Here is a 27,767-nt window from a genome sequence, read left to right as displayed (position 1 = left end):
CCTGCCAATGCAGGCGACACGGGTTTGAGCCCTGGCCCAGGAAGATCCCACATGCCACAGAGCAACTAAGCCCATGTGCCACAACTACTGAGCCTGCGTGCCACAACTACTGAACCCCGTGGGCCTAGAGCCCGTGCTCCGCAACAAGAGAAGCCACCACAATGAGAAGCCCGCGCACCGCAACGAAGAGTAGCCCCCGCTCGCCGCAACTAGAGAAAGCCCGCGCAGCAACGAAGACCCAACACAGGAAAGAGAGAGAGAGAAAAAAAGAAGGAAGGAAGGAAAGAAAGGAAAGAAAGAAAATTCATGTTATGGAACCATCACCACCATTCATCTCCAGAACTTTTTTTCATCTTCCCCAACTGAAACTCTGTACCCATTAAACACCAACTCCCCATTTCCCCTTCCCCCCGCCACTGGCAACCCCATTCTACTTTCTGTCTTTATGAATTTGGCCATTCTAGGTACCCCATATAAGTGGAATCATTCAGTATTTGTCCTTTTGTGACTGGCTTAGTTCACTTAGCATAATGTCAAAGAACTTGTAGCATGTGTCAGAATTTCCTTCCTTTTTAAGGTTGAAAAATACACTAAGTATACTCTCCGTGCACTTTTGCATCACCATTTGTCCTCATGCATGGTCTGCCTGGTTACTGTCAGTCTCTGCCACAGACTGTGAGCTCCAGGAGACAGGACCTTACCCCTCATGCTCACTGCTGAACCCCCCAGAGAACGCTGCCTGCTACGCAGAAGGCGCTCGTTGCGGATGTGTGCAGTGAATGAATGAACACTCTGAATGTTTTCAGGGCTCTCCCTTCCACCCTTTGCTCTTGCTCTGCCCAGGCGGCTTGAACAAACCTGTCCTCAACTGTGACTGCCAGGCCCCACTTCAGCACAGACCCACGCTTTCTATCCTGGGCCCCAGACCCACAAGTGCATCCCAGATCCTGGGCTTTCCCAGACCCACGCATCTGAACCTGAACTCACCCTCTTGCCCCACCTGTTCTAGGTAGCGCTCCTCTAGTGCCTTCATCGCCCAGGCCAGAGCCCAGGCATCACCCCGGGCTTCCCCACCTTGCCCCACACAGCCAACCAGTTACCACGCCTGGCCCGACCAGTCCACTTCCTAAATGTCTGTCCCCAACTCTCCCTCCCTGCAGCCTCTGGTCTGGTCGTGGCTTCTCCTCCCTCGCCTGACCTCAGTGGCCGCGGCCTCCTCTTCTGCTGCCCCTCTTCCCAGCAGTCAGACAGATTTTGTAAAGCATGAGGGAGGCTACACATCACCCCTGCTCAAAGCCTCTCAGTAGTCTCCAGGGTGCTTGGTAGAGTCCAAACCCTCCTCCTGGGATCGAGGGCCCCCACCACGTGAGCTCTGCTGGCTCCCTCAGTGTCACCACAGGACTGACCCTTTGTGCTCTGTGCCGGCCACATGGACCCCTGAAAGTGCCAGGCCTCTCCTTACTCGACTTTGCACACGCTGTTCCTGCTGTTGAGAGGCAGGGTAGGAGGAAGCCCGCACCTCCTCCAGGGAAAATTCCCTGAGCCCACACCTCCCCGGCGCCCCCGATGCCTTGAGAGCCCATATACTCAACCATGTCCCCAGCAGGACTGTCAGCTCCTGCGGCAGAGGCTTATCTCTTATTCATCCCTGTGTTTCCTGCACCTGGAACAGGGCCTGGCACAAAGCAGGTGCTAACATTTAATTCCATTCAACCAATATTCTTCCAGTCAATGAATAAAGTGAAGGCGGGGGGTGGGGAACCAGAGGGGATTCACAGATCCAAGCTCAGACCCAGGGCTGCCAAGGTGGGTGGAAGGACGGTAGGAGGAGGGAGCATCTGCCCTGGGGTGCTCCGGTCACACCAGCATTAAGGCCCCTCCCGCATTCTCTCCTGCCCTGGAGGGGGCTTCCTCCCATGGAGGAATGGGATGCCCCAGGGTCATTCCTCTCTAACTTCAGTCCCCTGTCCACAAAATGGGTTTGTTCCCACATGTCTGACAGCCACCTAGACTCAGAATGGTTCCTCTCAGGGACCCAGGCCAGGGCAGCCTCAAGCCTCACCTGCATCAGGGTGCGCAGTGACTCCACATACGACTGCTCTGTGTCCAGCAGGGTCATGGTCACATGCTTCCGCATGTCCTGGGGGGACAGAAGGCAGAGGATGAGCAGTGCCTTGTTCCTCTCACGCCCCCCACCTTCAGTCACACGGGCCCAGAGAGCCCATCCATGCCCTCTCCCCGGTCTTCAAGGCCTGTCCTCCCCGCAAAGCACCCTGGACCCCCACTCTGCAGGTCTGTGCTCATGTGCTCCCCCTGCAGGCAGTGCCTCCTCCTGCAACTCAAATGCCTGCCTCCCCGGACTGTGCCCCTCAACCCTTGCCCCTCTGCTCCCATCCCCACGGCTACTGGCCGATCTGGAGATCTCCTGTTTACTTCTTGGCTCCCCTGTTGGGCTCCTGAAAAGAACTAAAAAAAAACCCAATAACTTCTCACATCTGTGAAAGTCAATGCCTCCAGGCCACCCCCCACTCCAACTGCCAACTCTGAAAACCCCACCTTCAGGCTCAGCACTGTGGGGTCAGTCCCTACCTTGGGCTTCACACCATTCCAGAAAGTCAAAAATGTCACCTCCCGCTACATATGAAGAAAAGGTGGCCCAGAGAGGTAAAGTCAGTGCTGAATGTCATGCAGCAAGGTAGGGGCAGGGCTCAGCCACTCTCAGACAAGCCTGGATCCCAGTTCACTCAGTAAAAGAGGCTAACTGAGCCTTACTCCACACCAGGCACTATTCTAAGCATTGTGCATTATTTTATCCTTTTGACCACTCTGTGAGGTATATGTGATTATTCTTCCCATTTTAAGGATGAGGAAAAGGAGATCCAGGCATCAACACCTCCATCCTGAGGCTCTGATGATCTGCATTATGGAGTCCCTAAGGGGTCACCCAGACTCTGCACCCACACACCCAGGGACAAGGTGCATATCCCTGACAGGGCAGCTCATATTCTGTGGGAAGGTTTTGCTGGAAGTCAGTCTAAGGATGCCCTCTCTGTGTTCCACCCCCTGGGACTCAGCTTACCTACTGCCCCCTGCCACCAGTTTCTATGCCTCTGGCCCGCTCCTCCTCCAGGAAGCCTTCCCAGGTGGCGCACCTCCAACAGATGCCCTTCCCAGGAAAGGACTCCACTCTAGGTCTCCTCCAAGCCCCGGAGTGGTCCTGAGCAAGGTCCCAAACTCCCCAGGGCCCAGACCTCTGGGGCTTATCCTTCCCTCTCCACTCTCCCTCCCAGTCCCCTCAGCTTGGCCTCAGCTGGCGTCTGGGCTCCAGCCATCAAGGCCTGCTAGTCTGCGTGGATGCTCTTTGCACGTGGCAATGCCATGGTGGGTTGTCCATGTCTGTGGCATCCTTCTAGTCCCCACCCTTGGGAGCCCCTCAGGGCAGGGACTCAACCAGTGGAGCTGCCTTGGTCACTACCGCACCCAGGGTATGTCTGCTGAGTGTGCCCAAGTGCCGGGCCGGTCCAGCCTGCCCGATCCAGCCACTGCTCGTCCCTCTGCTCGCGGACACCTTAGGTCCCCCCACCCCCCGACCCAGGGACTCAGGGATCATGCCTGTCCCCAAGCCTGTACTATGACGACGCATACTTAGAAAAGTGGTCTCCTCTGCTAGGAACTCAGGGGTAGGGGTGTGAATGACACCCCCTTGGGGGAGGGGAAGAGGCTGCCTTGCCCCACCCCCCAGCCCTGTGCTCTGATGGGTGAGAAGGCACTGAACCCTGCCTTGGAGCCCCAGCTACAGCCAGACCATCTATCCTCAGTGCTTCTGAGGCCTTTAAAAAACCGGGGCAGCTTCCAGTAGGAGGCAGCACCAGTTAGGCCCACCCTAGGATGGAGAGCCTGGGAGAGCATCAAGGGCCAGAAGGGCCTCCCAAGGAAAGGCCCAGATGCCCCATCTCCTGCAGGGACACCTCAGCACTTCACAGATATGGCCTCATTTCAGCCTCACCCTCATAGCTCTGTGACAGGACTTGTCATCTCCACTTCACAGGTGAGGAAGTCAAGTCAGAGAAGTGACCTGACCTGTCTGGGGTCACACAGCCAGTGGCTGGCAGAGCAGGGACCTGAGTCTCTTCAGCCCCCTCAAGCTGAGCCTTCGGGCCCAAGAATCTGGAGTTCACACTCTGACCAGCCAGGCGTGGGCCACAGGGTCCTCAGCCTGGCCCTTACCAGCTGTGTCACCTTGGGTGGTCACTTAACCATCTGGGCTTCCACATTCTCCTCTATGAAATGGAACAAATAATACCTCCCTCCTAGGGCTGGGAAAGCAAGGAGCTGGGGAGCGGGGCAGCTCTCTCCACACACCAGGCCTTTCAGGTCCATTCTTTCTGTGCCTCAGCGAGGCTGTTTCTCGACATCGGTCTCCCTGCTGGACAGGGAGCCCCCTGACGGTAGGACCAGGCCAGGCTCAGCCCTGGGTGGTACAGCCAGCACCCTCCACCTCACTTCCCCAGCCCAGCCCTGCCAGGCCCAGCAGTGAGGGTCATGGGCAGGGAGGCCTCCTAAGGGAGGCAGGGCTGCTGCTGGGCCTCACGGCCCGGGGCTGGGGTAACTCATGCAGGGAGGCTGACGCCGCAACAGCCGCCTTTCCCAGCCTCCTCCCTGCTTGAAAGCTCAGTGGGTTGTCACTCAGCTGTCAGGTAGGGGTACGGAAAACAAGGCCATCTCCCTGTCACTGCATCCAGCACCCCTTCCACACGTGCCCAGACACGGGTGTGAGTGTGAGTGGGGGTGGGGCTGGGGGCCAGGGCAAGCGGGAGGCAGGCAATGCAGCTGTCAGCCAGGTCAGCAGGCCCACCTGTTCTGGGCGGGACAGCCCGGGCGGCCCAGCCTCCCCCAGAGCCTCTCACCCCTCAACAGCCCCATCCGCAGACCTTCGCTGCATGGGGCACTGAAGGGGGAGAGGGATACGGGGCCAAAGGGATCCAGCAGGAAGACAGAGGAGGGCCTCTCCTACAAGTATAATTGGGACATCATGACCCAAAGCCCGAGACTCCTATACACACGGCGTGAAGGCAGAGATACGTGTACACGGAGAGAAGCCGTAAAGCCCAGACACCCCGCAAAGAGAAAAAAAATGCAGCCAAGTCACCCGGCTGAGAACCAGGTCCTTCAGTCCAGAGACTTGAGACAGTGGAGAGAGATACACACAACACAGCACGGGGAGGAGGGCAAAACCACAGTCCTCACTGGAGCCCAGGAGAGTGGAACAATCAGAGTCCAGCTCCAGAGAGACACACAAAGGCACAGAGACAGCCTGTGGAGCCTCCCCCTCCCCCGCAGGGGAACACACCACCGAGCCAGGAATGGGGACACCACCACTGCCACCCCAGCATGACACCACCCAGGCCCAGCGAGCCCAGTGGCAGGGTTAGGATGGCAAGGGGGAGGGGCGCAAAACTGACTACCTCCTACCCCCCAGCACATACATTCATCTGGGGATTGCCTCAGGCCTGAGATGGAGGCTGGAAAAAACCTCTCCCCGAGCCTATGGGCCCAGGATACCTACCCCTGGTGACAGCCCCTGCCTCCACGCAGACCTATATCGCATGCTTAGTGCCACTAGGCCTTGCCAAGGCTGGGTCTCAGGGTGCAGGCCTCCCACCCCCGCTGAGCTGGCCAGCCCTTCTGCCATCCCAAGTTTGCATTCTGCTGGCACCAAACCTCAGCGTCCTGCCAGCCACACCACCCCTGCCAGGGCTCCTCACAAACCTTCAATCTCCCTGCCCCCATCACTGGTCATTGAGCCCCCAGCCCCACGGCCAGGCGGCTGGTGTGCCGGATCAAAGTTTCCGGCCCTGAGCCCCAGCATCTGCCGGTGCCTCCCCCAGTCCAGGGTCACCTGAGCTCTAGGCCTTGGCCCTGGTCCCTCGCTGCCCCTCCCCCTCCCCGTACCTGGGCCTCCCCGGGCTCAGCAGCGTCAGCGCTGCTGCTCCCTCCGGCGGGCTCCCCGGAGGCGGAGGCGGCGGCTGGGCCCAGATCACGCATGTCTTCCAGCGCGATGGTGAACTGGGCCAGGGTCTTCACCATCTGTAGCATGCGGCCGGCCTGCCGCCGGGGCAGGGGCGCCGGGGCGGCGGGGGTCTACGGGCCCCCTCCCTCCCACCGACGCTCTCTCCGGGGGCTCAGCCGGGCCGCAGCGGCGGTCGCGCGGTGTCAGTTCCAGCGTCGATCTGATGGCGGCGGCCGGGCCCGCGGCGGCGCTGTTGCCTCCTCCGCTCGAGTGCGCCCGGCGAGCCCCGCGCGCGGCGCCGCTGGCGGCGCGGAGGAGGGGGGGGGAGTCGCCCGCTCCCGGGCCACCCCCCTGCTTCACGCGGCCCCATCTCCCCCAACACGCAAAGGACGCCCGACCTCGACCCCGCCGCTCCGCCATACAGCGGTGTCAGCTCTTGGGCCCACCTCCCTCTGAGGACACAAGTCCGCGCACATCCGTGGACAAAGGCGAGTGCACTCGAAAACACGCACTTTTTGTCCACACCTGTGTGCACGGAGGCACACGCAGTGGCATGCAAATACCTACACAGAACAGGCCCACATACATGGATACCTGCCCTCGGTCCTCGATTAGGAAACACGCCTGGGTCAGAGCCAAGGGCACACACAACAATATAGTTCCATACAGACCTGAACCCTGACACACAAGAAACCCACCCAGGGCTGCACACAGTGACATGGGCTTCTGTGTTCACACAACTATAACCAGGCAAAAATAGGCACACAGATTTAGGGACGTGCACACACACACATCCCTGGGAATTGCTGCTGTCCTCCCGTCCAGGGGCAGAGCACTGGGACCATGGAGGGGGGGCTACCAGGGAATGGGGCCCACCATGAGTCATCCCTACTCCCACCCCACCCAGCTGACCTGTGTCCTGTGCTTGAGACACTCCCAGAGGGTTCCAGTCCTATCCCTCTCCACCCCATCCCACGTGGAGTGGCTCAGGCATTTACACCCCCTGCCCCACACCACCACCAGACTGTGCTCCAGGATGTCTCCTGGCAGGGTCCTCAGGACCTGTTGCTCAAATCCCAGGTGATGCCTGAACCTATTCCAGACTCACTTAATCATGAGGGGGGCAGGGTGAGCTTCGTTTTGCACCAGCTTCTACTCTCACCAAGGGACTCTGATGCACCCTGAAGCTGACCCGGGAACTCATACTCCCCTAGTGTACTGAGGGCTCCCACACTCACCAAACCCCCAACTGACACCCTCCCCCAAAGCTGCTTCCCCCAGGGTTTTCTGTGCAGTGGAGACCTTCTGAACCTATCAACAAGCCAGTCCCAGCTCCACCTTGCTTGATATCCCCCTCCCCTGCCACTTCTGTTCTAACGCCTAGAAACAGACCGGGCTCTCTCCTGCCCCAGGGCCTTGGCCCAGGTCTTTTCCCTCTCCTACAAGTGCTTTTTCTTTTCCTTTAAGACTAGTCTTAGCACAAATGTCACCTCAGGGAAGCCCTCCCTGATCCTCAGATTAGGTCAGGTGCACCTGCTCATGCTTTCAAAGAGCCTCAGTTTTTCTTAACCAGGTATCATAGTTTGTAATTATACATCTGAGCAATTGCTAGATTGATGCTCATCTCTTCCCAGGGGACAGCAGGTTCCCCGAGGGCAGGGTCCACGTCCCTTTTGCAAGCCATAGGACTCTGCACATAGATGCCGGCTCATGACAATTAACTCCAATAACACTTCCTCCTCCCTTCTCCCCACACACCAAGCAGTCACCACCGAAAGGCAAACCAGCCCATGCAGGTCCCTGCTTATAAAACTACCCTGGCATCCCATGACACAGGATCAGCCCTTCCTGCTGGCCCTTGCAGCCTCTTATCCTGTTCTGCCCCACTGCCCACCCCATCCCCCTGTTCAGCCCTCAACCAAGGTGAGTCCACACCCCACACCCCTGGCTAGCAGTGGCATCTTCAGAGAGTCCCAAATAACCAACACTAAAATTTTAACTCCCTAACAGACAATCCACAAGTAGCCAACAATGAAAACAGGCACAGGGAATTCCAAGAGAGTAGCAAGAGAAAACCGGTGTGACCTGCACCTGGCAGGGGCTCCCAGAGCAGTGAGCACTACACAGATAGGGGGGGGGGGGGCGGCTCCCAGAGCCTGCATTGGGGGGCGGAGCCCGACACCAGATGGGTGCTCCCTAAGTTTGTGCTGCATAATGAGAGAACAATTGGTGAACCCATTTGTCTCTCCTGGGTCACATGAGGGCCCCGCCCAGAGTAACTCTAGAGCCAGTCGGCTGAGAAAGAATGATGCAGGCAAGAGTGTGTACTCTGCGCAAACTCCCTTCCTGGTCCCTCTATAGCAGTGGTTCTCAAAGTGCGTCCCTGTGGAACTCACGGGAACCGTGTTAGAAACGCACATTCTCAGCTTCCCTGACACCACCCTACTGGGATGGAGCCCAGCAATCTGTGTACGGGCAGCACAGAGCCTTCAAGGCCAAGAGCCTGCCTGGCCATCACATCCCCAGAGCGGGTACTTGCCCAGCCGCTTCTGCCCCACAGATGCGGAAGTGAGGGTCTTCCAGGAGGGCCCCAAGCCCTCTTCTGCCTCTGGTCTGTACCGAGGAATCCCGTGAGAACCCCACCTCTCACCCTCCAAATGGGGTGGATTGTGGACTTCCCTGGGGGTGGGACCTGCTCCCCTTCCTCCTCCTCTTGGGCTCATCACATTGCGGAGGGCTTGGAACAGCCAGACCAGTTGACTGAGTGATGATACGAGCAAGGAGGATGGACACCAGTCCAAATAGCCAGGTCCCAAAGATAATCCCACACTAGCACAAGGGCCTGTGGTCTGAAGCCCTCACCCCAGGCCCATTGCTTGATACTGTAGCTACTTAACCCACATTTGGCTTTCTCTCAGAACACCTCCCCCCCATCTGACCCTCTCTCCAGCTATATGACCTGGGCCTTATTTCCTCTAAATTGTTGGGAGGTAGTGCACAGCTTGGACTTGTTAGTGAGGTACACTCATTCCCTCACTCACTCCAGCGGGACCAGGCCCTGCAGAGATGAATCCATTCTGGCCGGCACCCAGGAGCTCCCAGACGACACATAGGGTTCAGCAGAGGGAGTCGCCTCTGCCTGGGGGACTGGAGGGGAGGGGTATCCAGGGAGGGCTTCCTGGAGGAGGCAGGGTTTGAACAAGGTCCCAGGGTCAGGAGATTCAGAGGCATGTGGGTGCCCAGAAGGCAGAGTTCACCAGAGGCCCCTGCCCTGGAGAAAGGGGCAGGGCCTGGTGCTGAAGGCTTTGCTTGCTGCCACTGCTTCATTAATGACAGCTAATTAGATCCAAGCCCATCGCCGTGGCAACACAGGGGCTGGTTGGAGTAGGGAAATGAAAGGAAGCTGAGAGAAGGAACAGGAATGCACAGCTGCTGAATCAGGGTGTCCAGGGATCACCCCCACAACACCACAGGTATCAGAGCCCCTCAGGGTGAGGTCAGCTGGGGTGGAGGCTGGAGACACCCCTGGGCAGGTCTGGTTCTGCTGTTGTTCCTCTGAGCTCCCATTTCAGACACTGATTTCTTTTCCTTTTGGGTATCGGCAGTCGTTTCGAGTGAATCTGGCTCAGAATAGTTTTTGTTAAGTGTGTAAGGTAGTTGGTAAAGGCCCATCTAGCCCTCCTCTTCATACCCCAAACCCCACCCACACCCCATGTACCTCCCTCCTCACCAAACAGCTCCCCTCCACCTCCTCAATCAGGGGAAGGCAAGAGGCAGGGATAGGAAAGGGCTCTGCTCCGCAAGGCCACCACCCCACTCCAGGAGCCAGCTGGGCACCCCCTGCCAGCCCTGGGGAACACGAATCCTCCCGACCCCCACCTAGTCTGCTGACAACGTCCCCATCTCTGAGGGAAGCCTAACAACCTGCTTGCCTACCTCTAGACACACTCCCACCCTGAGCCCCACCAAGACCACCTGCAAGACCTCTTGCCCACTTGGGGCCACTTGTGCTGGACCAGCTGGGGGACCAGTGATGAAAAAGGACATATGGATGGACAAATGGATGGATAATGAGTAATGGCTGAATAAATGAAAGGGTGGATTGATGATGGATGAATAAATAAATGGATGGAAGAACAGAATGATGAATCAACAACAAATGAACATAAATGGATACACAGACACATGGTCCAATGGATGAGAAGTTAATTGAGTTCTTATTTCATTCATTTGTTGATTAGTTTAACAAATATTTATTGAGTACCTTCCAGGTACCAAGCACTGTGCTGGGGACTTAAAGGTAAGAAAACAAGTCTGCGCCCTGCTGGGCACCACAGTCTACGTGGGAAGACAAGAGTTGAAAAAGAAATGACAAGTACAATGCTGGTTCAGGGGCAGCAGGTCTCATCAGGCTCCTGCAGGATGGGGAGGGGTCTCCAGCCTTTCACAAGTGCATAGCTCTAACATATTTGCCAGAAGAGTGTCTGGGCCCCAGAGCTGCCCAAATCAGAACACTGGGAACGCCATAATCTTAGAATCCTCACCATCACTAATGCAAATTGAACACTTTTCAGGTGTGAAAGCACCCCACCATTGCTTTCCAAGCCCTGGCTCCTTTAATCCCCACAGGAGCCCTATGTCAAGGGCTTTGATATTGTTACTCCCCCATTTTACAAACAAGGAGACTGAGGCTCAGGGAGTCACCTAATTGGTAAGGGGTGGAGCCCAGGTGGCTGCCTCCAGGTCCCATGCTCTTAAAACCACCACCTGCCCTGGAGAGAGCCCCTCTCCACCTCCCCTCAGGCTCCCCTGCCTCCCTGGTGCCGTGGTTGCCTGAATTCCCTTTCTCCAGCCTCATCTGTATTGAGACAGTGAGGCAAACATATTCTCCTGACCCAGGACGGATTTGGTAGAAAACAAAATGCTGTCCACAGGCAATGCTGGGATCATGGAGGATCCTCTTCCCTGGGAACTGCACCCTGGCTAACGGCCCAGATGGACTGTCTGAGCTCCTGACCTCACTGATGTCCACGGGCATTAAATTAGTACTGAATGTTCCCAACCTAACGTGCTATCCATTTTGCTGATGGCTGCTGCCCTCCTCAGGTCCTCAGGTTCATCAATGAAATGAAAGTTCTAAAAGAGGGACTTCTGGGTATAGCCATTAAAAGGGCAGACTGTGGAGCCAGACAGCTTGGGCTCAAATCCTGGCTCTACCACTTACTGGTGGTGTGACCTCGAGCAAGACACTTCCCCTCTTGGGGCCTCAGTCTCTCCATCTGTTCTTGTCTGAGACCCCTTCCCTCTTCTTCCCATCATCCATCACTTCCCACGTCATGGCCTGTCCCTTACAGACCCTCCCTTCTAGGAGGCGGAGCCTTCTCAAGGCTCCACAGAGTTCCCAGGCCTCAGGCAGCTGCAAGGACAGCGTCCAAGCCACAGGACTCCCTTGGGACTGGCTGTTCCGGGTGGGCCCCAGAATTCTGGGGAATGTGCTTTGAGAACGGGAAGGAGAGATCAAGGGCCTAAGGAGTCCTTCCTGCCACAGGGCCACTGCCCTACTTAGGTTGGACCGTGTGCACCTGGAGGTGGGACTATGAGAGACACGACGCGTGTCCCAACTGTTCGGATTCATCCACGTGTCTGTGTATGCCCCTGCCAGTGGTCTTCTGTGGCCATGTGATACACAGCCCCTCTGTGGGTGACGGTCTGTGTGGTTCTGTGGCAGAGGTGGAAAGGGGCCACTTCAGTAAAAACCAAAACCAGCTATAGCTGAGCATTCACTGTGTGCCAGGCACAGGTGAAGTACTTTACATCACTGTCTCAATTATCCTCATGAGCACCCCAGGAAGGTGTGGTAGGCTGCATTTTTAGGTAGCTACCACAACACTTTTCATGCCACATGGTCTTCTTACAATGTGGCGTTGACACTCTTCCTACAGAGTGACGAGGTTTACGTTCCCTCTCCTTGAAACTGGGCGGACCTTTGTGACTACCTTGACCAACAGAGTACAGCAGAAGGGATACCGTGCGACACCCAAAGCTAGGCCATACACATGCCACGTACCTTCACCTTGCTCTCTTGGGTCACTCATTCTTAAAGGCCAGCGCCATGTTGTGAGGAAGCTCAGGCCACATGCAGAGGCCATGTGTAGGGTACTCCAGCCAACAGCCCAGATGAGGTTCTACTCAAATGCCAGCAGAAGCTGCCAGATTTGTGAGCGAGCATGCCTTCAAGATGAGTCCAGCCCAGCTACTGTCTGATTGCAATCGCACGAAAGACTCTGAGTAAGAACCACCTAGCTGAGAAAGCAGGCCCAGAGAGGTGAAGAAGCCACAGTTATGTAGCCAGTAAGTGGCAGAGCTGGGCTAAGAACCCAGGGTCTTTAATGTCCTGATGGGATGAATGAGGCAAGAGGATGCTTTCTGCACAGACCCAGATTTCATCTGTTGGCCCAGTGGGGTCCATCTGGGACCCCAACCTCTGTAGCACTAGAAAATCTCACCATCCTTCCAAAAACTATCTCTGATGGCTGAAAGGAGGACTGAGGGGGCAGCTGTCACTCCCTATGCTGGGGCTCAGGCCCAGCTTCTGGCAGCTCAACGATGCTGGCCTCCTTTCAGCCCAGAAGAGACACCCTACCCACTGTACTCCTGACGCCCTCACCTCAGGGAATGACATACATTCCCTATACCCTTGGTGGGGCCTTAATTTTACTGCCAGCTCATGTTTAGCGAGGTGCTGTTTCTTATGTATTATCTCATTTAATCCTCACACCAATCCTCTGAGTTATATATCACTATTATCACCACTTTACAGATAAGGAATCAAAGGCTCTGAGAAGTGAAGTAACTTGCCTGAAGTAATGAAGTTGGATGTGGCAAAGCTGGGATTTGACCCCCAGTAATCAGCATATCAGAGAAGTTGAGTGACTTCACCAGGGTCACAAAACACATAAATGAGGAGTTAAGCCAAGCCAGGGCACCTAGAATTAGACGGCAATGGGCTACATCCTCTTCTCCGGATGACTGGAAATAGAGATGAAAGTAGGCAAATAGGAGGAAGGTCTCTGTGTCTGTCTCCCCCACCCCCCGCCTCGCCACTATAATGCTCATAAAAGCAGAGACCAGGTCTCTCCATGTTCACAGCTGTGTGCCTGACATACAGGAGGTGCACCATACATATCTGACTGACTGACTTGCCCTGTGACTTTAGCCAAGTTGCTCCCCCCTCTGGGATTCAGTTTCCCCTCTGTAAACAAATGAGGGAGGAGAGAAGGTGCAGGTGGACTCCAAATTCCCCACCAGGCTCCCTGAGGGAGGTGGGTAGGTGAGGTCATGCTCAGAGATGGGGCATGGACAGCCTGACCTTCCTCCCTGATGGCAGGCGCCAGGATCCAGCCTTCTGGCCTAAGTGAGGAAGCTGGAGCTCCAGAAACTGCACTTCCTCTAGACACCCACAGGTGGCAACAGAGGCCCACATGGCAGGGGCTGCGGCGCATGTGGTTTGAATTTAACTCCAGTCTTGTTTCATGTGGGTTTTTTTCCCCTTCTTCTCTGCCCTCCAACAACCACGCCTCCCTTTCCTTAATTTCAAGAAGATACAGCTGGATCTTCCAGCCTGGGAAGGAAGAGTTTCTTAACATTACGGATAATGGCCAGAAGCAGGAGGCGGGGGTTAGGGGGTAGGTGGATAGACGGACCCCAACAGATGTGAAAAACATCTCTTGAAGAGCTAGTAAGCTCTGAATTTACTCACCTCCAGGGCCGAAGAGGTTGGGACTGTCATCCCCATTTTACAGGCAGAGAAACCAAGACCCAGATCTTCTGGGTCCCACATCTGGGTGGCGATGTGGGGTGGGGTGGCGGATGGGCAGGAATACCATTGGGAATCTGATGAAGCCTTCAAGTAGGATCTGCTAAATCTGGCAACCCTGGCTCCCAGGAAAAGCACCCACCCACCGCTGTGCACACTGCTGCTCACAATAGTGGTCTGGCCCCTGGTCCCAGCCCTGGCTCAGAACTTGTGGATGAGGTCTGCTTCCGGAGCCCTCCCATACGAGCTCTAAAAATTACTTCCTCCAAAATGTCTAAACCTTGCTCAGCATAGAACACTGTACAGGGAATCGAGACCATATGGTCAGGGCCCAGCACCACCATCTTCCAGCTGTTTCAAACATCCCTTTCCCTCAGCCTTGGTTTTCTCACTTCAAAAATGAGGATGAACACCTACTGCACAGCAGGTGCTCTGCAAAGGAAGGCTCCCTTCCTTCACCTCCACCCACTCTCCAGCATACAGGGAGGCTGGGGTGAAGGATCGTGGGAACGGAAGTTATCCACTGCCTGTTTCCAGTCCCTCCTGTTCCCTCCCTCCTTCCCTCGAACCCAGGCACAGTAGGGGGGGGGTTCCATTTGTGTGTGTTGTTCGGGTGGGATGGGGTGTCCTGCCTCTGGAGCGGAAAATGATTCACTGGGCTGTGGGCCAGGCACCCTGGGAAAGGCCAGGCCAGCCTCAGGCCAGAGCCCTAGGGAGCCAGGAGGCAGGGAGGAGGGGGCAGGGCTTGCCTGAGCTGGAGATATAATCCTGGGGGCTCTCAAAGCTCCGCAGCCAGAAGAGGCCATCTTCCCCACGTACCACAGTGCCAGAAATTCTACTCAGACCAACAAAGGCCCAGAGAAGCTTGAGGTGTTATCAGCTCCTACAAACCTACTAATCTGACCTCTGTTCTAAGCACGGACGCTGCTGGAACAAGGCAGAGGTGCTCCCTTCCCTTTGGAGCTCACAGACTTCAGTATGCATGCCTAGAACAGAGCCCACCAATAGTAAGTAAAATACATCTTTGTGTTTCAGTGGATGAATGAAGCAAGCATCAGTGTAATGAATGTGCACAGCAAGTTTAGAATGTCCATGTTCAATCCTCCCTTGAAGGAGGGAGCCAGAGAAGGGACTGTTCTTTCCCATTTTACATATGGGCACTGAGGCCTGGAGAGGAAAGTGTCTCCTGACTCCAAGGGTAGCAGGCAGTCAGCTGAGGCTAGAACCAGGCCCTTGGGGCTCTGCTACCACAGCTTGTCCAAAGGGACCCAACCAGCTGGAAGGCATTATGGTCTCCACCTCCCTTGCCCCTACTCTATTCTAGGACCCAGGGAACACTCCCAGGAAGGAAGCAAGCTCTATCCATCAGTCACTCTGGCCCTAGAGTGAGCTCTGGTGACCCTTGCCCAACTCAGAGGCCAGGGAAGCCCCTCCCATCACACCAGACAGGTGTAGGGTGGTTGAGATGCGCAAGGAGAGCGACCATGCCCTGCTCAGCGATCCCTCCATCCCAGCTTCGAGGGGGCTGTCACTGGGCTGGGGCCATGCGGGCAGAAGTGGTCTCTGCCTCGGCTGACAAGAGGCAGCCTCGGCTTCTAAGCCTTGCTACACTGTATCAGCAACGAGTGACCAGCCGTAATGCCTGGGCTGTGTGTGTGTGTGTGTGTGTGTGTGTGTGTGTGTGTGTGTGTGTGTGTGTGTGTGTGTGTTGGGGTGTGTGTGTGTCGGGGTGTGTGTGTGTGTGTTGGGGGGGGTGGTACACAACAAGATCCATAGCTAAAGGTCAGCCTGAGCCAGATCTAGGTTCCACTCTCGCAAGGCATCGGGGCTGGGACCAGCACTGCCAGGAAGCGGCCCTGACAACTCCCCTCCTTTTCTGAGCATCTTGGGCTTCTGGAAGGGCAGCCTTGAAACCTCAGACTTTCTCTAGGCTTACTATCGTAATATTGACAATAAGGGGCACCACTCAGAACTTCAGTTTACAAAATGCCTGCAGGGCCTAATTTCATCCGATCCTCACAGCAACTCAGTGGGGAACCAAGGCTCAGTGAGGAGCCATAAGTTGCTCAGGTTCTCAAGACTAGGAGGTGGTGGGGCTGGGGCTCAAAGCACGCCCCCTCTTCCACTGACCTGCTGTGGGACTCTGGGTAAATCACTTAAACTAGCTGCGCCTGCAAACAGGAAGACAGCAATGGCATACAAATAGGAGTTGATCTCTCTTGAGGGGTTCCTATGTGCTGCTTACAGGTACTTATTTTAACCTCAAGATAAGCCTCCTGGGTGGGCCCTATTATTACCCTGCTTTACACAACAGGACTATGGGCACAGGGAAGTTAAGGGCCTGGCCCAAGGTCTCACAGCAGACGGGATGTGTGCACCCGGCGGGCCAAGGGGTCAGGATATCCACATCTATTCCACAGAGCAGGAGAGGGGACCCCTTCCAGCCCAAGGGAGTAACCCAGATAGCAGCCCAGGCCCCCAGCACAAGGAGGACACTCCTACTGCCTTCTTCACAACAGTGGGAGCTGACCACAGGGTGAAGTGAATCGTGCACTCATGCAGCTGTTTCAAATGCCATGGAGAAACGTTCAGTGTAATATTAAATGAAAGAAGCAAGGAGTACATATACCACGCCATCTCAGCATCATGAAATACATATGTGTATATGCAAAGAGAAAAGCCTGCACTGATGGCTGCCCTGACCTCTGGGAAGCCCACATCTGTGCCTCAGTTTCTTCATCTGAATAATAGAGAATATAAAGGGCTTACTTAGCACAGTGTCTGGAACAAAGATCTCTCAATAAACATTGGTTGTTATGAATAACCAGAGAACCTTAGAAGGCAGGTCCTCTCAGAGGCAATCTGGACCAGCCCCCTCCCAGGGCAGGCCTCCCTTGGCAGCTCTTTCTTGCATACCCCCAGGACCAAGGAGCTCACCCCTTACAATGGTACCCTGGTAGCTCCTGCTATTATGGGCAGGTCTGCTTGGGAGAAAGCCCAAGCTGGGCTGGGCCCCTCAGTCCCTGGGTGGCCTTAGCATTGGATGGTGGTGACCTTGGGAAGGACCATCCATCTACCATTCTAAATCCTCTGTCTTAGACCTTCCTATGGGGCAGTTCTCCAGGTGCAAGGTTGGGAGGGGCTTTCTGGGTGGCTCTCTTGTCCCCAGCCCAGGAGACCACTTCTGTCCTTCCCACTGTCTCTGGGATAACTGAGAAGCATTTGCTGCAACACTTTGTGCCTTTTCCATTTTCTCCTTTGGAAAACAAAGAGAAGCCGGCTGGGTCTGACCTCCTCCCTGCCCCACCCCCAACCCCTCCATCCCCCAGGGGAGGGAGGCCCTCTCTGCCTCCTCCCTGGACTAGTGGAGAACCCCAAGAGGAGGGGCCCTGTGAGCTGGCTGTTGCCATGGCAACGGCAGCCCTGGAATTTGACCACTGGGGCCCAGGAGTGGGGGGTGGGGAGTTGGTACAGGCCATGCTGGGGGCAGGGAGGAGGGTCCAGAGGCCCAGGAAAGCCAAAAAGAGCAAAGGCAGAGCAGGGGTCCGGCTCCTTCCATGGCCTCAGTTTCCTCATCTGTAAATGGGAAGAGGCTTGGACCTCAAGATCTCTCTTTCCAGCTCTAATCTAAACTGGAATCTGGGTGAGGGCTAGGGGTGGGGGAAGTAACCAGAGCAAGGTCAGTTGCCCCTTTGATGGACAGAGACCCCAGGGGACAGAGACTCGTCCCAGGTCACATAGCAAGTCCAGAGCAGTACCAAGACTAGACCCTGGGGGGCTGGTCTGTCCACTGTGGCTTCCCTATTTCTCCACTGGAGAGGACGAAGGATGCCTGCTTCGTGTCTGGGGGAAGAGGCCCTCCAGGAATGGCTATGGCTGGGCTGGGCCCACAGTCCTGAGACAACAATGTGCCTACCTCAACAACCCCCTGCATTCCTGGACCCCGCAGGCTGGCAGAGGGCCTGCCCCCCACAACCCCTGCTTGCAGTGCCAGGCTGCAGTGGGTATCTTTATTTTTTTTAATTTTTTTGTGGTACGCGGGCCTCTCACTATTGTGGCCTCTCCCGTTGCGGAGCACAGGCTCCGGACGCGCAGGCTCAGTGGCCATGGCTCACGGGCCCAGCCGCTCCACGGCATGTGGGATCTTTCCGGTCCGGGGCACGAACCCATGTCCCCTGCATCGGCAGGCGGACTCTCAACCACTGCGCCACCAGGGAAGCCCTGAAGTGGGTATTTTTAAATGGGTGCCCGCCCCTCTCCGCCTTCCCGCCTGACCACTCCAGGAACACAGTGAATTCTGCTGCCAGCCCCACTCCCTTTCAGCCAAGCCTGAGTAGGGGCTAGATCCACGGCCATCCTCTGTGTCCCTGCCTTCAGACAGCCCTCTCTTGCTGCCTCCTTCCTCACAGTCAATCCTGGGATCAGGGTGATCTCCAGGGCCCCTTCAGCCATGATAGTTTAGGCCCAGAGAGGGATGGGACTTGTCCAAAGTCACACAGCACAGATGAGAATTTGGGAATGCTATGCCACCAGCCTGTGACCCATCTCCAACTGTCCATCAAGTTATACTGGTGCTGCCCCAAGGCTTCCTCACCCTCACCTCTCTGACATTGATCCTCAACAGCCACAGCCTTGCTTCCCCCAGGGGGTCCTCACACCTACCTCAGAAAGATGCTCCCATTCTAACCAAGTCACTCCTGAGCTTAAAATGCCAGCCGTCTGGGAGAAAAATAGAGTTGGAACCGTAACTCACACTGCACACCAGGGTAAATTCCAACTGGATCAAAGATTTAAATGTAAAACAAAACAAGAAAACATAAAAATACCAGAAGAAAGCATGGGAAAATTGCTTTATAAGCTTGGAGAGGGACAGGCCTTCCTAACCATGACTCCCAATCCAGAAGCCATAAAATAGAAACTTGATAAATTAGACCACATAAAAATAAAAATTTCTGCATGGCAAAAATACACTATAAACAAAGTCAAAAGTCAAGTGACAAGTCAGGAAAAAATATTTGCAATTCATAACCCAAAGAACTAACCTCCTTACTATTTTAAATGTTCTTAGAAATTGGTAAAACAAAAGGCCAACAACCCAACAGAAAAATGGGCAAAGGACGCAAACAGTTCACAGAAAAGAGAATCCAAATGTCTCTTGGATATGCGAAAAGATGCTCAGCCTTACTCATTATAAAATAAATGCAAATTAAATACACTGAGATACCATTTCACCCATCAGATTGGGAAAACACCCAAAGGTCTGACTTGGTGAGGCTGTGGGGAAGAGGTCTCTTTCTCAGGTGGTGGACCCCCGTGGAGAGCATCAAAATTAGAATCACACATACCCTCTGTCCCAGCAATTCCATTACCAAGAAACTGCCCTAAACGTACACCAGCCCCCATACAAAATAACCTGTGAAAAAGCTCATTCACTGCAGCACTATTTGTAACAGCAAAAGACTGAAAATGACCGAAATATCTTTTAAAATGTGGTTAAATACAGTTCGGTAATCTGTGCCATGAGACACCACGCAGTACAAGAAGGAATATGGAAGCTCTCAGGACACTGAAAAGGCAGATCTGCAAGCGATACTCAGTGGAGAGCAGTGTGGACCGTGTGCCATCATCTGTGTGGCAAGTGGGGAAAGATGGTGCATTTGCTGGTGTTTGCACATAAAAGGATTCACAAGAACTAATAACCGAGTGTCCCGAGGTACGGCAGGGTGGCTACTGGCGGGAAGGAGACTTTCTACCCATTCTAATTTTTCCTAACCATGTGAATAAATTATCTATTCAAAATTTTATATATATAGACTGAATTTTTTAAAAACTTCACCTCACAGTCTGGCCTTTAAGCTTGCTCCAGGCTCACATCTCAGCTTTGAACAGCCTTTGCAGCCCTCATCCTCCTTCTCTCCCATCAAAGGCTTTGCTGCAGCCTCTTCCTCAGGAACCATCCCTTCTGTATGCCCCCTCCTGGGTAGGAACCCTCTGGGCTCCCCCGGCCACCGCGCATCTCTGTCCCAGCCCTGATCACCCCTGGGATACCTATCTGTTTATGTGTCTGCACACCGCCCTGTGTCCCTGCCTATATACAGGACCGAGTCCTGAGGGGCTCTGCGTGAATGAAGACCAAATGGAAGAATGGGGGCTGCTCTGGAACCCTGAGTTTAAAGCCTTTGTTTCTGCTTTCTCTCTCCGTTCTAACTGGTCTCCTCTTGGACAATTCCAGTCCCATCTGTGAGCTCCTCCAAGACGCTCTCCCTGCCCACCCTGCAGTCATAGAAGGGCTCAGCACTCCAGCCCTTTCTGCAGAGAATTGCTGAAGTCCTCCTTCACAGGCCACCTTCCCACCCACCCACTCCTTAGGTTGAGCGACCTCAGGGCTGGGCTTTGACTCAACCAGAGTGTGGACGTGAGTCCCCAGCCTGGATGAAGGCCCAGAGGCTAGAACTCGCTGGGCAACCCTGGCAATCCTGCTCCTCTCTGGGCCACAGATACCGTCTGTAAAGTGAGGTGGGCAACAGGCAGCTTTACAGCAGGGTGAGGATTTCTGCCAGTAAGAATCCAGCAGAGCCCCAAGCCCACAGAATCCCACCCCATATCTGTGTATCCCCTTAGCTCTGTTCCTAGGGCAGTTGCCTGGTGGGGTGGGGAGAATTTTGAGCCTCCCCTGGGAAACTCAGCTTATCCCTCCTCCCACAAAGATGACTATCTAGGCTATTCTTGGTAATTCCATCCACTCTCTCCACCCCTGGGACCCCAACTCAGCCAGGCCAGGCCACCACCCTCCCTTCTACTTCCAACTTGCTGTATGATTTCCCACTGATCCCCACTGGTCAGTGGTCCAGCCCAGCTACCAGAGGCATTATCATGTTTGATTCTCACCAAAACCCTATAATAGGTGCCATCACAATTATCCCCATTTTACAGGTGCATAAACTGAGCCACCGAAGGACTAAGTACTTGCTCATGGTCACACAGCTAAGAGGAAGAGCAGGATTTGAACCTCAGCCACCTCGGTCCAATCTGTTCTAATCATTACACCGGCACAGCTGGATACAGGATCAAGTGCAAGCACTCAGGCTGACCCCGACACCCTGGGTGACCTGGCCCTTGGTGACCCACCAGTATCGAATTCCCCCCCTGTATCCTACTCTGGCTGCATCATGCTCTGGCCACAGTAGTTCCTCCAACCCATCACACTCTTTTTCTTTTTTTTTTTTTGCGGTATGCGGGCCTCTCACTGTTGCAGCCTCAGGGAAGCCCCCATCACACTCTCTCACACCCTAGGCTTTGGCACGTTGCTGGTCTCTGCCAGGTGCACCCTCCACTATCTTTATGCTCGGCAACTTCCTACTCATCCCACTTTTTTTAACATCTTTATTGGAGTATCATCGCTTTACAAATGGTGTGTTAGTTTCTGCTTTATAACAAAGTGAATCAGCTATACATATACATATATCCCCAGCATCCCATGTTTTTGGTGGCCAAAGAAGTGGGAGCATAGGCTGCGTGGTGGGCCAGGTTAGGCTAGTGCCCAAGGTGGGCAAAGCCTGGTTCCTGAGGCCTTGGACTTACCAGGCTCAGAGCTCAGGCTTTCTCCTGCCAACACCTGTTCACACTTCCTTTTACTCACTCTCAATTCTGGGCAAGTCTTCCTGATTCTAACCCAAATTACCTCACCCCAGAAGAGCCAGTGGGTCTCCTGGACCTCTAGAGAATCTGCCTCCACCTGTCTCCCGGTGACTGAGTGAGCTGTGCCGGACAGCATGCCCTCTGGGAGCATGCCTGGCTACTAGCTCCTACCTTCCACAAAGGGCCTGCACTTGCCCAAGCAGCAGCACTTGGCAATCAGGGTCTTCCCACCATTCTGACAGGTCATCCTCCTCATCACGTGGGGCCCAGCCCAGTGCTAGAGGCCCCTGGTGGGGACACTGCTTGCTCATAGGAGCCCCAAGGTAGGGTGCTCCATCAGCCTGGCTCCCTCTGGAGACCTGGTCCCCAACAGAGTCTGTCCCTGCCCAGGGAGGCTGGCTGGGCTGAACTTCTTTTTTTTTCTTTTTTGGCTGAATTTCTGAGCCTGCAGAGAAACTGAAGGGAAAGGCTTATCCAGCTCTAAACCCTCCACCAGGGCCCCTCTGCCCCAAACAGAAATTCTCTGCCTGAGTCTCAGGTGGCTTCATGGAAGTACATGGTGGGGAGATGTGGTCAAGGGGGCAGACACGCTCCCCCACCTTCACTTAAATCAACAAGGTTCCAAGTTGACCTAGTTTATAGCTCAATGTCAAGATTCCTCTACAAGAAAGGGTTCTACTATTTTTAAAAGCTTGGAAATTACTGCCCTGGGATCAAATCCAGACTTTCAGTGCTGGCCTTCCAGACTCCCCAGGAACCACCCAACTTCTTCAGAACCAGGGAGCTTTCATGGTAACCTAGACGCACCAGAGCTTCTCCATCATAGGCCTCTGCCTTCCTGGTTCTTTCTGCCTGAAGGCCCTTGGCCCCATTCCTGTCTGCCAGGGCCTTGCTCGTTCTCCAAGGCTCTAGCCACTGCCCCACATTAGCCTCCCTCACCCTCCTTCTGATTCTCAGTTCTCAGATGGGGCTTCCTAGGGCAGGAACCCCTTCCTGTTTCTCCTATAGCCCACGTGCTCACCCTGCACGTACAGGCACTAGCGGATGGCAGTGGAATTGAATTTTATAGGTTACCCTGAGCTCTCCAAATGCATTATCAGGCTGATCCCAGAGTTAATTACCCAGGGCTAACTATAAAAGCTAGAGGCAGCTGTGCAGTCAGCTCAGTTATTCCACCAGCGACAATGAGCACCCCGGTCCTCAGACAAATTGCCAGGCTTCCCCCTGGCAGTGAGGTCCTGCTCCAGGCAGAAAGCAGGCTGAGGCCCTCTCCCCCGTCACCTGGTTCTGGTGTCCGCTGCCCAGCCCAGCCCCATGTTGGACACGCGGGGGTTTCAGTGCAGGGGGGAACTGCTCTGTTCACATCTCCCCAGATGGATAACGCCACTTATATCACCCGTTGACATCTGGCCGCCCATATCTACTACCACTTCATTGTCATTAAACCTTGCTCCAGGCCAGGTATGAGGGGTTCTCAGGCTAGGTCCTCACTTTTTTTTTTTTTTTTTGCAGTACGCGGGCCTCTCACTGTTGTGGCCTCTCCCATTGGCTCCGGACGCGCAGGCTCAGCGGCCATGGCTCACGGGCCCAGCCGCTCCGCGGCATGTGGGATCTTCCCGGACCGGGGCACGAACCCGTGTCCCCTGCATCGGCAGGTAGACTCTCAACCCCTGCGCCACCAGGGAAGCCCTAGGTCCTCACTTTTGATTACCTGCCCAGATGTCTCTGTCAGTATAGAAGTCTGCTGGGGAGTGTGTGTGTGCGCGCACCTACCTGTTGTGGACCTCAGGCATTGCTCTTGTTGGGGTGTATGGGAGTCTACAGTCAACTTGCCCCACAGCATGGGAATTGGTTTTGCTGTGTCCCTCCTCCAGTCTGCAGGCTCTGCCAGGGCTCCTGTGCATCTCCAGCTGGAGCTCAGAGACCAACACTGGCTGTTTCTTCCTCAGCGCCCACGGCCCAGGTCTGGCCACACAGAGGGTGACCTGATGACTGAGGGGAGGGGGCCACAGTGCTGCCTGACGACCAAGAATTAAACTCGTGCAACAGGGCTCAGGGCTAGGGGCCCAGAAGGAGACAGGGCAGGAGGCCGGGGATGGGGGAGGCAGTCTGGGCTGGCTGTGGGTCCGGGCCTCTCTGGGCTCTTTGTCCAAATATGGAAGGATTTTTTGTCTCCATTTGAGTCACGCCGGCCATGGCCCAAGAGATCTGCTTTCCAGATACTGCAGGCGGGACTGCGCCAGCACTGCCTGGCCTGCACCCCCGCCCCCAACCCTCCTTTTCCTGCCTGTGGCTCAGCTCAGCACCCTTCCAACCTCCTGGGCCAGAGCTTTCTCCACCGGCCGAGAGCCCAGCACCTACCTCAGCAGCTCTCCAGCACCAAGAGAAAGGTCCCTGGGTCCACAACGGGAGGAAACATTCCCTCTGTCTGCTCATCACCTACTCTCACTCCCCAAGGGCACCTCCTATTCAACTGAGCCACTCAACTAATATTTACTGAGCAACTACTACGTGCTAGTTCCAGGGACTAGGACTGTGGACTGTGAATCCTGCGGGCTCCCCATGTCCACTCTCTCCTCCTACGTGCCCACCTTGGTGATGGCACCACCCCTCACCCCGGCAGTCCTGAAATCCAGGAGCCTGAGTAACATTCATGGATTCTGGAACCAGACTGTCTGCACTTGGATTCCAACTCTTGGTTAGCTTTCCTAACCTGTGCAAACTACCTCACCATGCTGTGCCTCGGGTTCCTCATCTGTGAAACAGGGAAACAGTCCCTCCCCAAGGCTGGTTGCGAGGATTAAATGAGTGAACATGTGCATAGGGCTCAGACTAGTGCCAGGCACACAGGAAGGGCCTTACAAGCTTTGCTACCGTGACTGGTGACTCTCCACCTCCTGCACTATATTCACGCAGGTGCTGTGGACTTTCCATCAGCTCCCTCCCTGTTCTCTCTGCATTAGACAAGGTTCTCTCCTGCAACCCTGGAGGGAGGCCGGCCTCGGTTCCAATACCACCTCACTCCTCCTGAGCTCAGTTGTCTGAACTTGGCACCTCACCCTCTCTGGGCCTCAGTGTCTAGGTCCCACCCCCACCCTCAATTGCTACTGGCTTGGAAAGTACCCTTTGCTCATCTGCCTGGTTGCTCGGGCCTGTGATTGCCCAGGGCAGAGCCCACAAAGGGCTGGGCACGGGTGGTGGGAAGAGCTTAGAGTAGCCTGGGAACTCCCCAGGTCCACTGCCCGTGTGCCAGGAACAAGAGGGCTTGGCACAGGTGACGTCACCTGACCAGAACCAAGCACTGGGTCACCGGGTAAACTGCAGGCCACACCCACATCTCCACACCCCAGATTTCTTGAGATCTGTCCACCTCCACAAGCAGAGAGGAGCTGAAATAGCTGTTGAGTCCTGCGTAGCGGAGGGGTCCTGACACTCAGGCGAGGATGCCGAGGAGACACCGCCCTATACAGGGCCCTCTTCCTGAGGCCTGTTTCTGGCCAGGGGCCTCCGTTGGCCTCTGTAGGAGGCCGAAAGATATAGGGGGTCAGAGGAGACAAGAGACAGAAGGAACAAGACAGGGAGGAGGACAGGGTGAACAACAGAGGAAGGAGGAGAAAAGAAAGCAAGGCGCCCCCAGTGATGGAAAGGTCTGCTATGAGTAGAGGAAAGAGGTGGAGGAGGGAGGAGGCCCTCCCAGCCCAGGCCCAGGGTCCAGGTGACGAGGTGGGGCAGGCAGAGGAACGGCTCACCCTGCCCTCCTGCCCTCCTCCTCTTCCAGCTGCTGGGCCAGGCCAGGCCCAGGACTATTTTTAGCCGGGGCTGAATTTAGCTGTTCCCTCGGAAATTCCTCACCCGCCCCAGGCAACGCCCCCGCTGGCCTTGGGGAGAAGCCTGGAAGCTCTGGTCCAGGCAGGAGGGGAGAGGAGGACCCAGAAGCAGCAAGAAGCTAGAAGGATACTTAGGCCTCTGACGAGAAAACCAAAGCTCAGGAGCAGGCCCCAAATCTGAATCACTCCTCTCCCTACAACCTCTGCCTTACTCTCCTCCAGGAAGGCCTCCAAGATTGCAGGGCCACACAACAGCACTTGTCTTGGGGTCTATGGTACAAATATTATGAGGATACTTTGTCTTTAATTACAAACTACTCTGAGCACTGCTAGCAAGGCTGCCTGCCTGTCCACCTACCACTCTTCCCCCAATTCCTGAGAACCTGCAGAATCCAGAGCTCTCCTGGGCTCTGCCACATCTGGGACTCCCACTGTACAGATGTGGAAACTGAGGCCAAGTGCCGTGCCTTGGGTCATAGCCAGCCAGGCAGGATGGGCCTGCTCCTTCTCTCTCCCACATGCTCCCTACCCAGGCTGGTCCCAGAAGGGCTGGATTGGGGGTGCAGCCTGGAGCTCTGCTGTTCTCTGGTGACCCCTGACCCCACTGAGAAGCAGGGCACTTCCGCTGGAGCAGAAGGAAATGGAAGTTAGACAAAAAGCATATGGGGCACAGAGGCAGGGTCCTGAGCTGGCTCAGAGGTCCCTCCTCCTTCCAGAAATGCAGAGGAAAGTTCTGCCCGGAGGCAGGGGGATGACTCAGATGACCCTGCATCTTGTCCACTGCCTCATTCTCTAACTCCAATAAGAGAGGTCAGCCCTACTCCCCCTACCCCCGTTTTGAATAGGGCCTCTGAGCCTAAATTTTACCTACAAATTATCTCCCTAGGAAGTTCTTTTCCCTCCATCCCTCCATCACGTGGCTCCCCTAAGCTCAGGCTGCTTCTCTTCATGTGCCCACCGCGCACTGTTCCTCCTCAGCTCTTTATCTTCCACGGCTCCCCACCGCCCCCAGCACAAAGCCGCGGCAGTTTAACTAGGACTTGAGCCAGTGTGACCTGGCTCCTGTACACACAGTCCCTCCCTGTGTTGTCTGGTCCAACAAGAGACCTCCTGTCCTCTTGGCCCCAGACATACATCGAGGCTTCTCTTTCCTGGCTGGCTCAGCCCAATTCTCTAAAATGCCGAGTGACCCATGTCCCCTCCCCTCTCAAGAACTCCCAGTGGCCCCTTAAACCCAGCTCTGAGGTGCACGGGCAGATTGCTGGGCCTGGTCCACTACTGCGCGGCCTCGGGCGAGACCTCTTCCCTCCCTGGGCCTTCATTTCCCCTCTGAATAATGAAGGGGTGAGGGGTGGTTAGAAGACACGCTGGTTTCTAAGGGTCTTTTCGGGTGGACCATCACGGCATTCAAGGCCCTGCCCCTCTTCTTCCTTCTCCTGCCTCCTGGCCTGCCAAGAAGTTGGACGTCTCACCACCAGGACCCACCCCAGGGAGACAAGGAGAGACAGAGGTGGGCAGTGAGGAACCAGGAGCAAGACCTCAGTGACACAGGCAGCCAAGAAAGATGGAGCCAGTAGGATTTTTTGGGGGGGAGGGGGGGTCCCTTCCCATCCTTCTGCCCCTTCCCTTCACATCTGCTCCTTGACCTCCAATGCCCTGTCCTGGGAAAGGACTGGATGTTTGTTCAAGGGGGCTTGGGGGAGGGGTCTCAGCAGTCCCAGGAGGTCAGGCTATGGGGCTGGCTGGCAGCCAGGACCCCAGTCCTCCCTCCCTCTGCTCCATGCTGCTAGGGAGCAGGGCCTGCTCACCCCCTGGGAACCAATAAACAGGAAACAGACACCAACCTGGTGCTTGCTCCCTCCGCCTGGCCCCCACCATCACAGTCCCCCAACTGCCCTCCCATTGGCCCAGGACCTGCCCCGCCTCTCCCCAGCCCCAGAATCTCAGAACCAAGAAGTAATGATCTCAAGTGAACGAACAAAATCAAGTTAAGAGGAAGCCTTCTGGAAAAAACCTCAAACTCCTTCATCTTGAAGCCATGAGATTCTACACTCTGAACCAGTAATCTCAAAAGCGCACACTTTAAAGTGGCCACAATTCTGAGAGCTTCCAGACCTGGGGTCATGGGCTGAGGGTTCCGTAAGTATTCTCTTCGGCCCTCAGGGTAACTCCATATCATCCTCACTTTGCAGAGCAGGAAACTGAGGCTCAGGGCTGAGATGCAATGACTTGTCAGATACCACCCAGCTGTGAGTCAGTCAGGTCAGAGAGGTCAACCCTTACCAGTCTGACCCCAAAGCCCAGGGCACACAGACCGCAGACTCCCTGCCTTAGAGGGGCTCTCAGCCCAGAATGGTAAGCAGAGGGGACTGAGACCCACTTCACAGGCTAGTTCCAGTGGGTCTGGGGCTTTGACTCTGCTCTGCTCGCAGGATGGGGCTGGTGGTAACAAAATGGGAGGGGGAGCTGGAGAGAG

At 55.4% G+C, this 27,767-nt stretch overlaps 1 protein-coding gene across 2 annotated transcripts in view; it reads right to left on the bottom strand.

Annotated features, from left to right (window-relative positions):
* Positions 1–27,767, bottom strand: part of ARHGEF17 (Rho guanine nucleotide exchange factor 17) — a 58,109-nt gene that overhangs the window by 17,965 nt on the left and 12,377 nt on the right. For both annotated transcript variants that reach the window (XM_027083323.1, XM_027083324.1), the window contains exon 2: positions 2,063–2,140. In XM_027083323.1, coding sequence (XP_026939124.1) covers positions 2,063–2,140 — 78 coding nt within the window. The remainder of the gene's footprint in view (positions 1–2,062; positions 2,141–27,767) is intronic.

This window comes from Aethalodelphis obliquidens, unplaced genomic scaffold (assembly GCF_003676395.1).
Source record: "Aethalodelphis obliquidens isolate GAN/ISIS:26980383/991018 unplaced genomic scaffold, ASM367639v1 scaffold50, whole genome shotgun sequence".
Taxonomy (NCBI): Eukaryota; Metazoa; Chordata; class Mammalia; order Artiodactyla; family Delphinidae; genus Aethalodelphis; species Aethalodelphis obliquidens.
The sequence above is the reverse complement of the archived record's forward strand: the minus strand, read 5'-3'. Positions and strand labels throughout refer to the sequence as shown.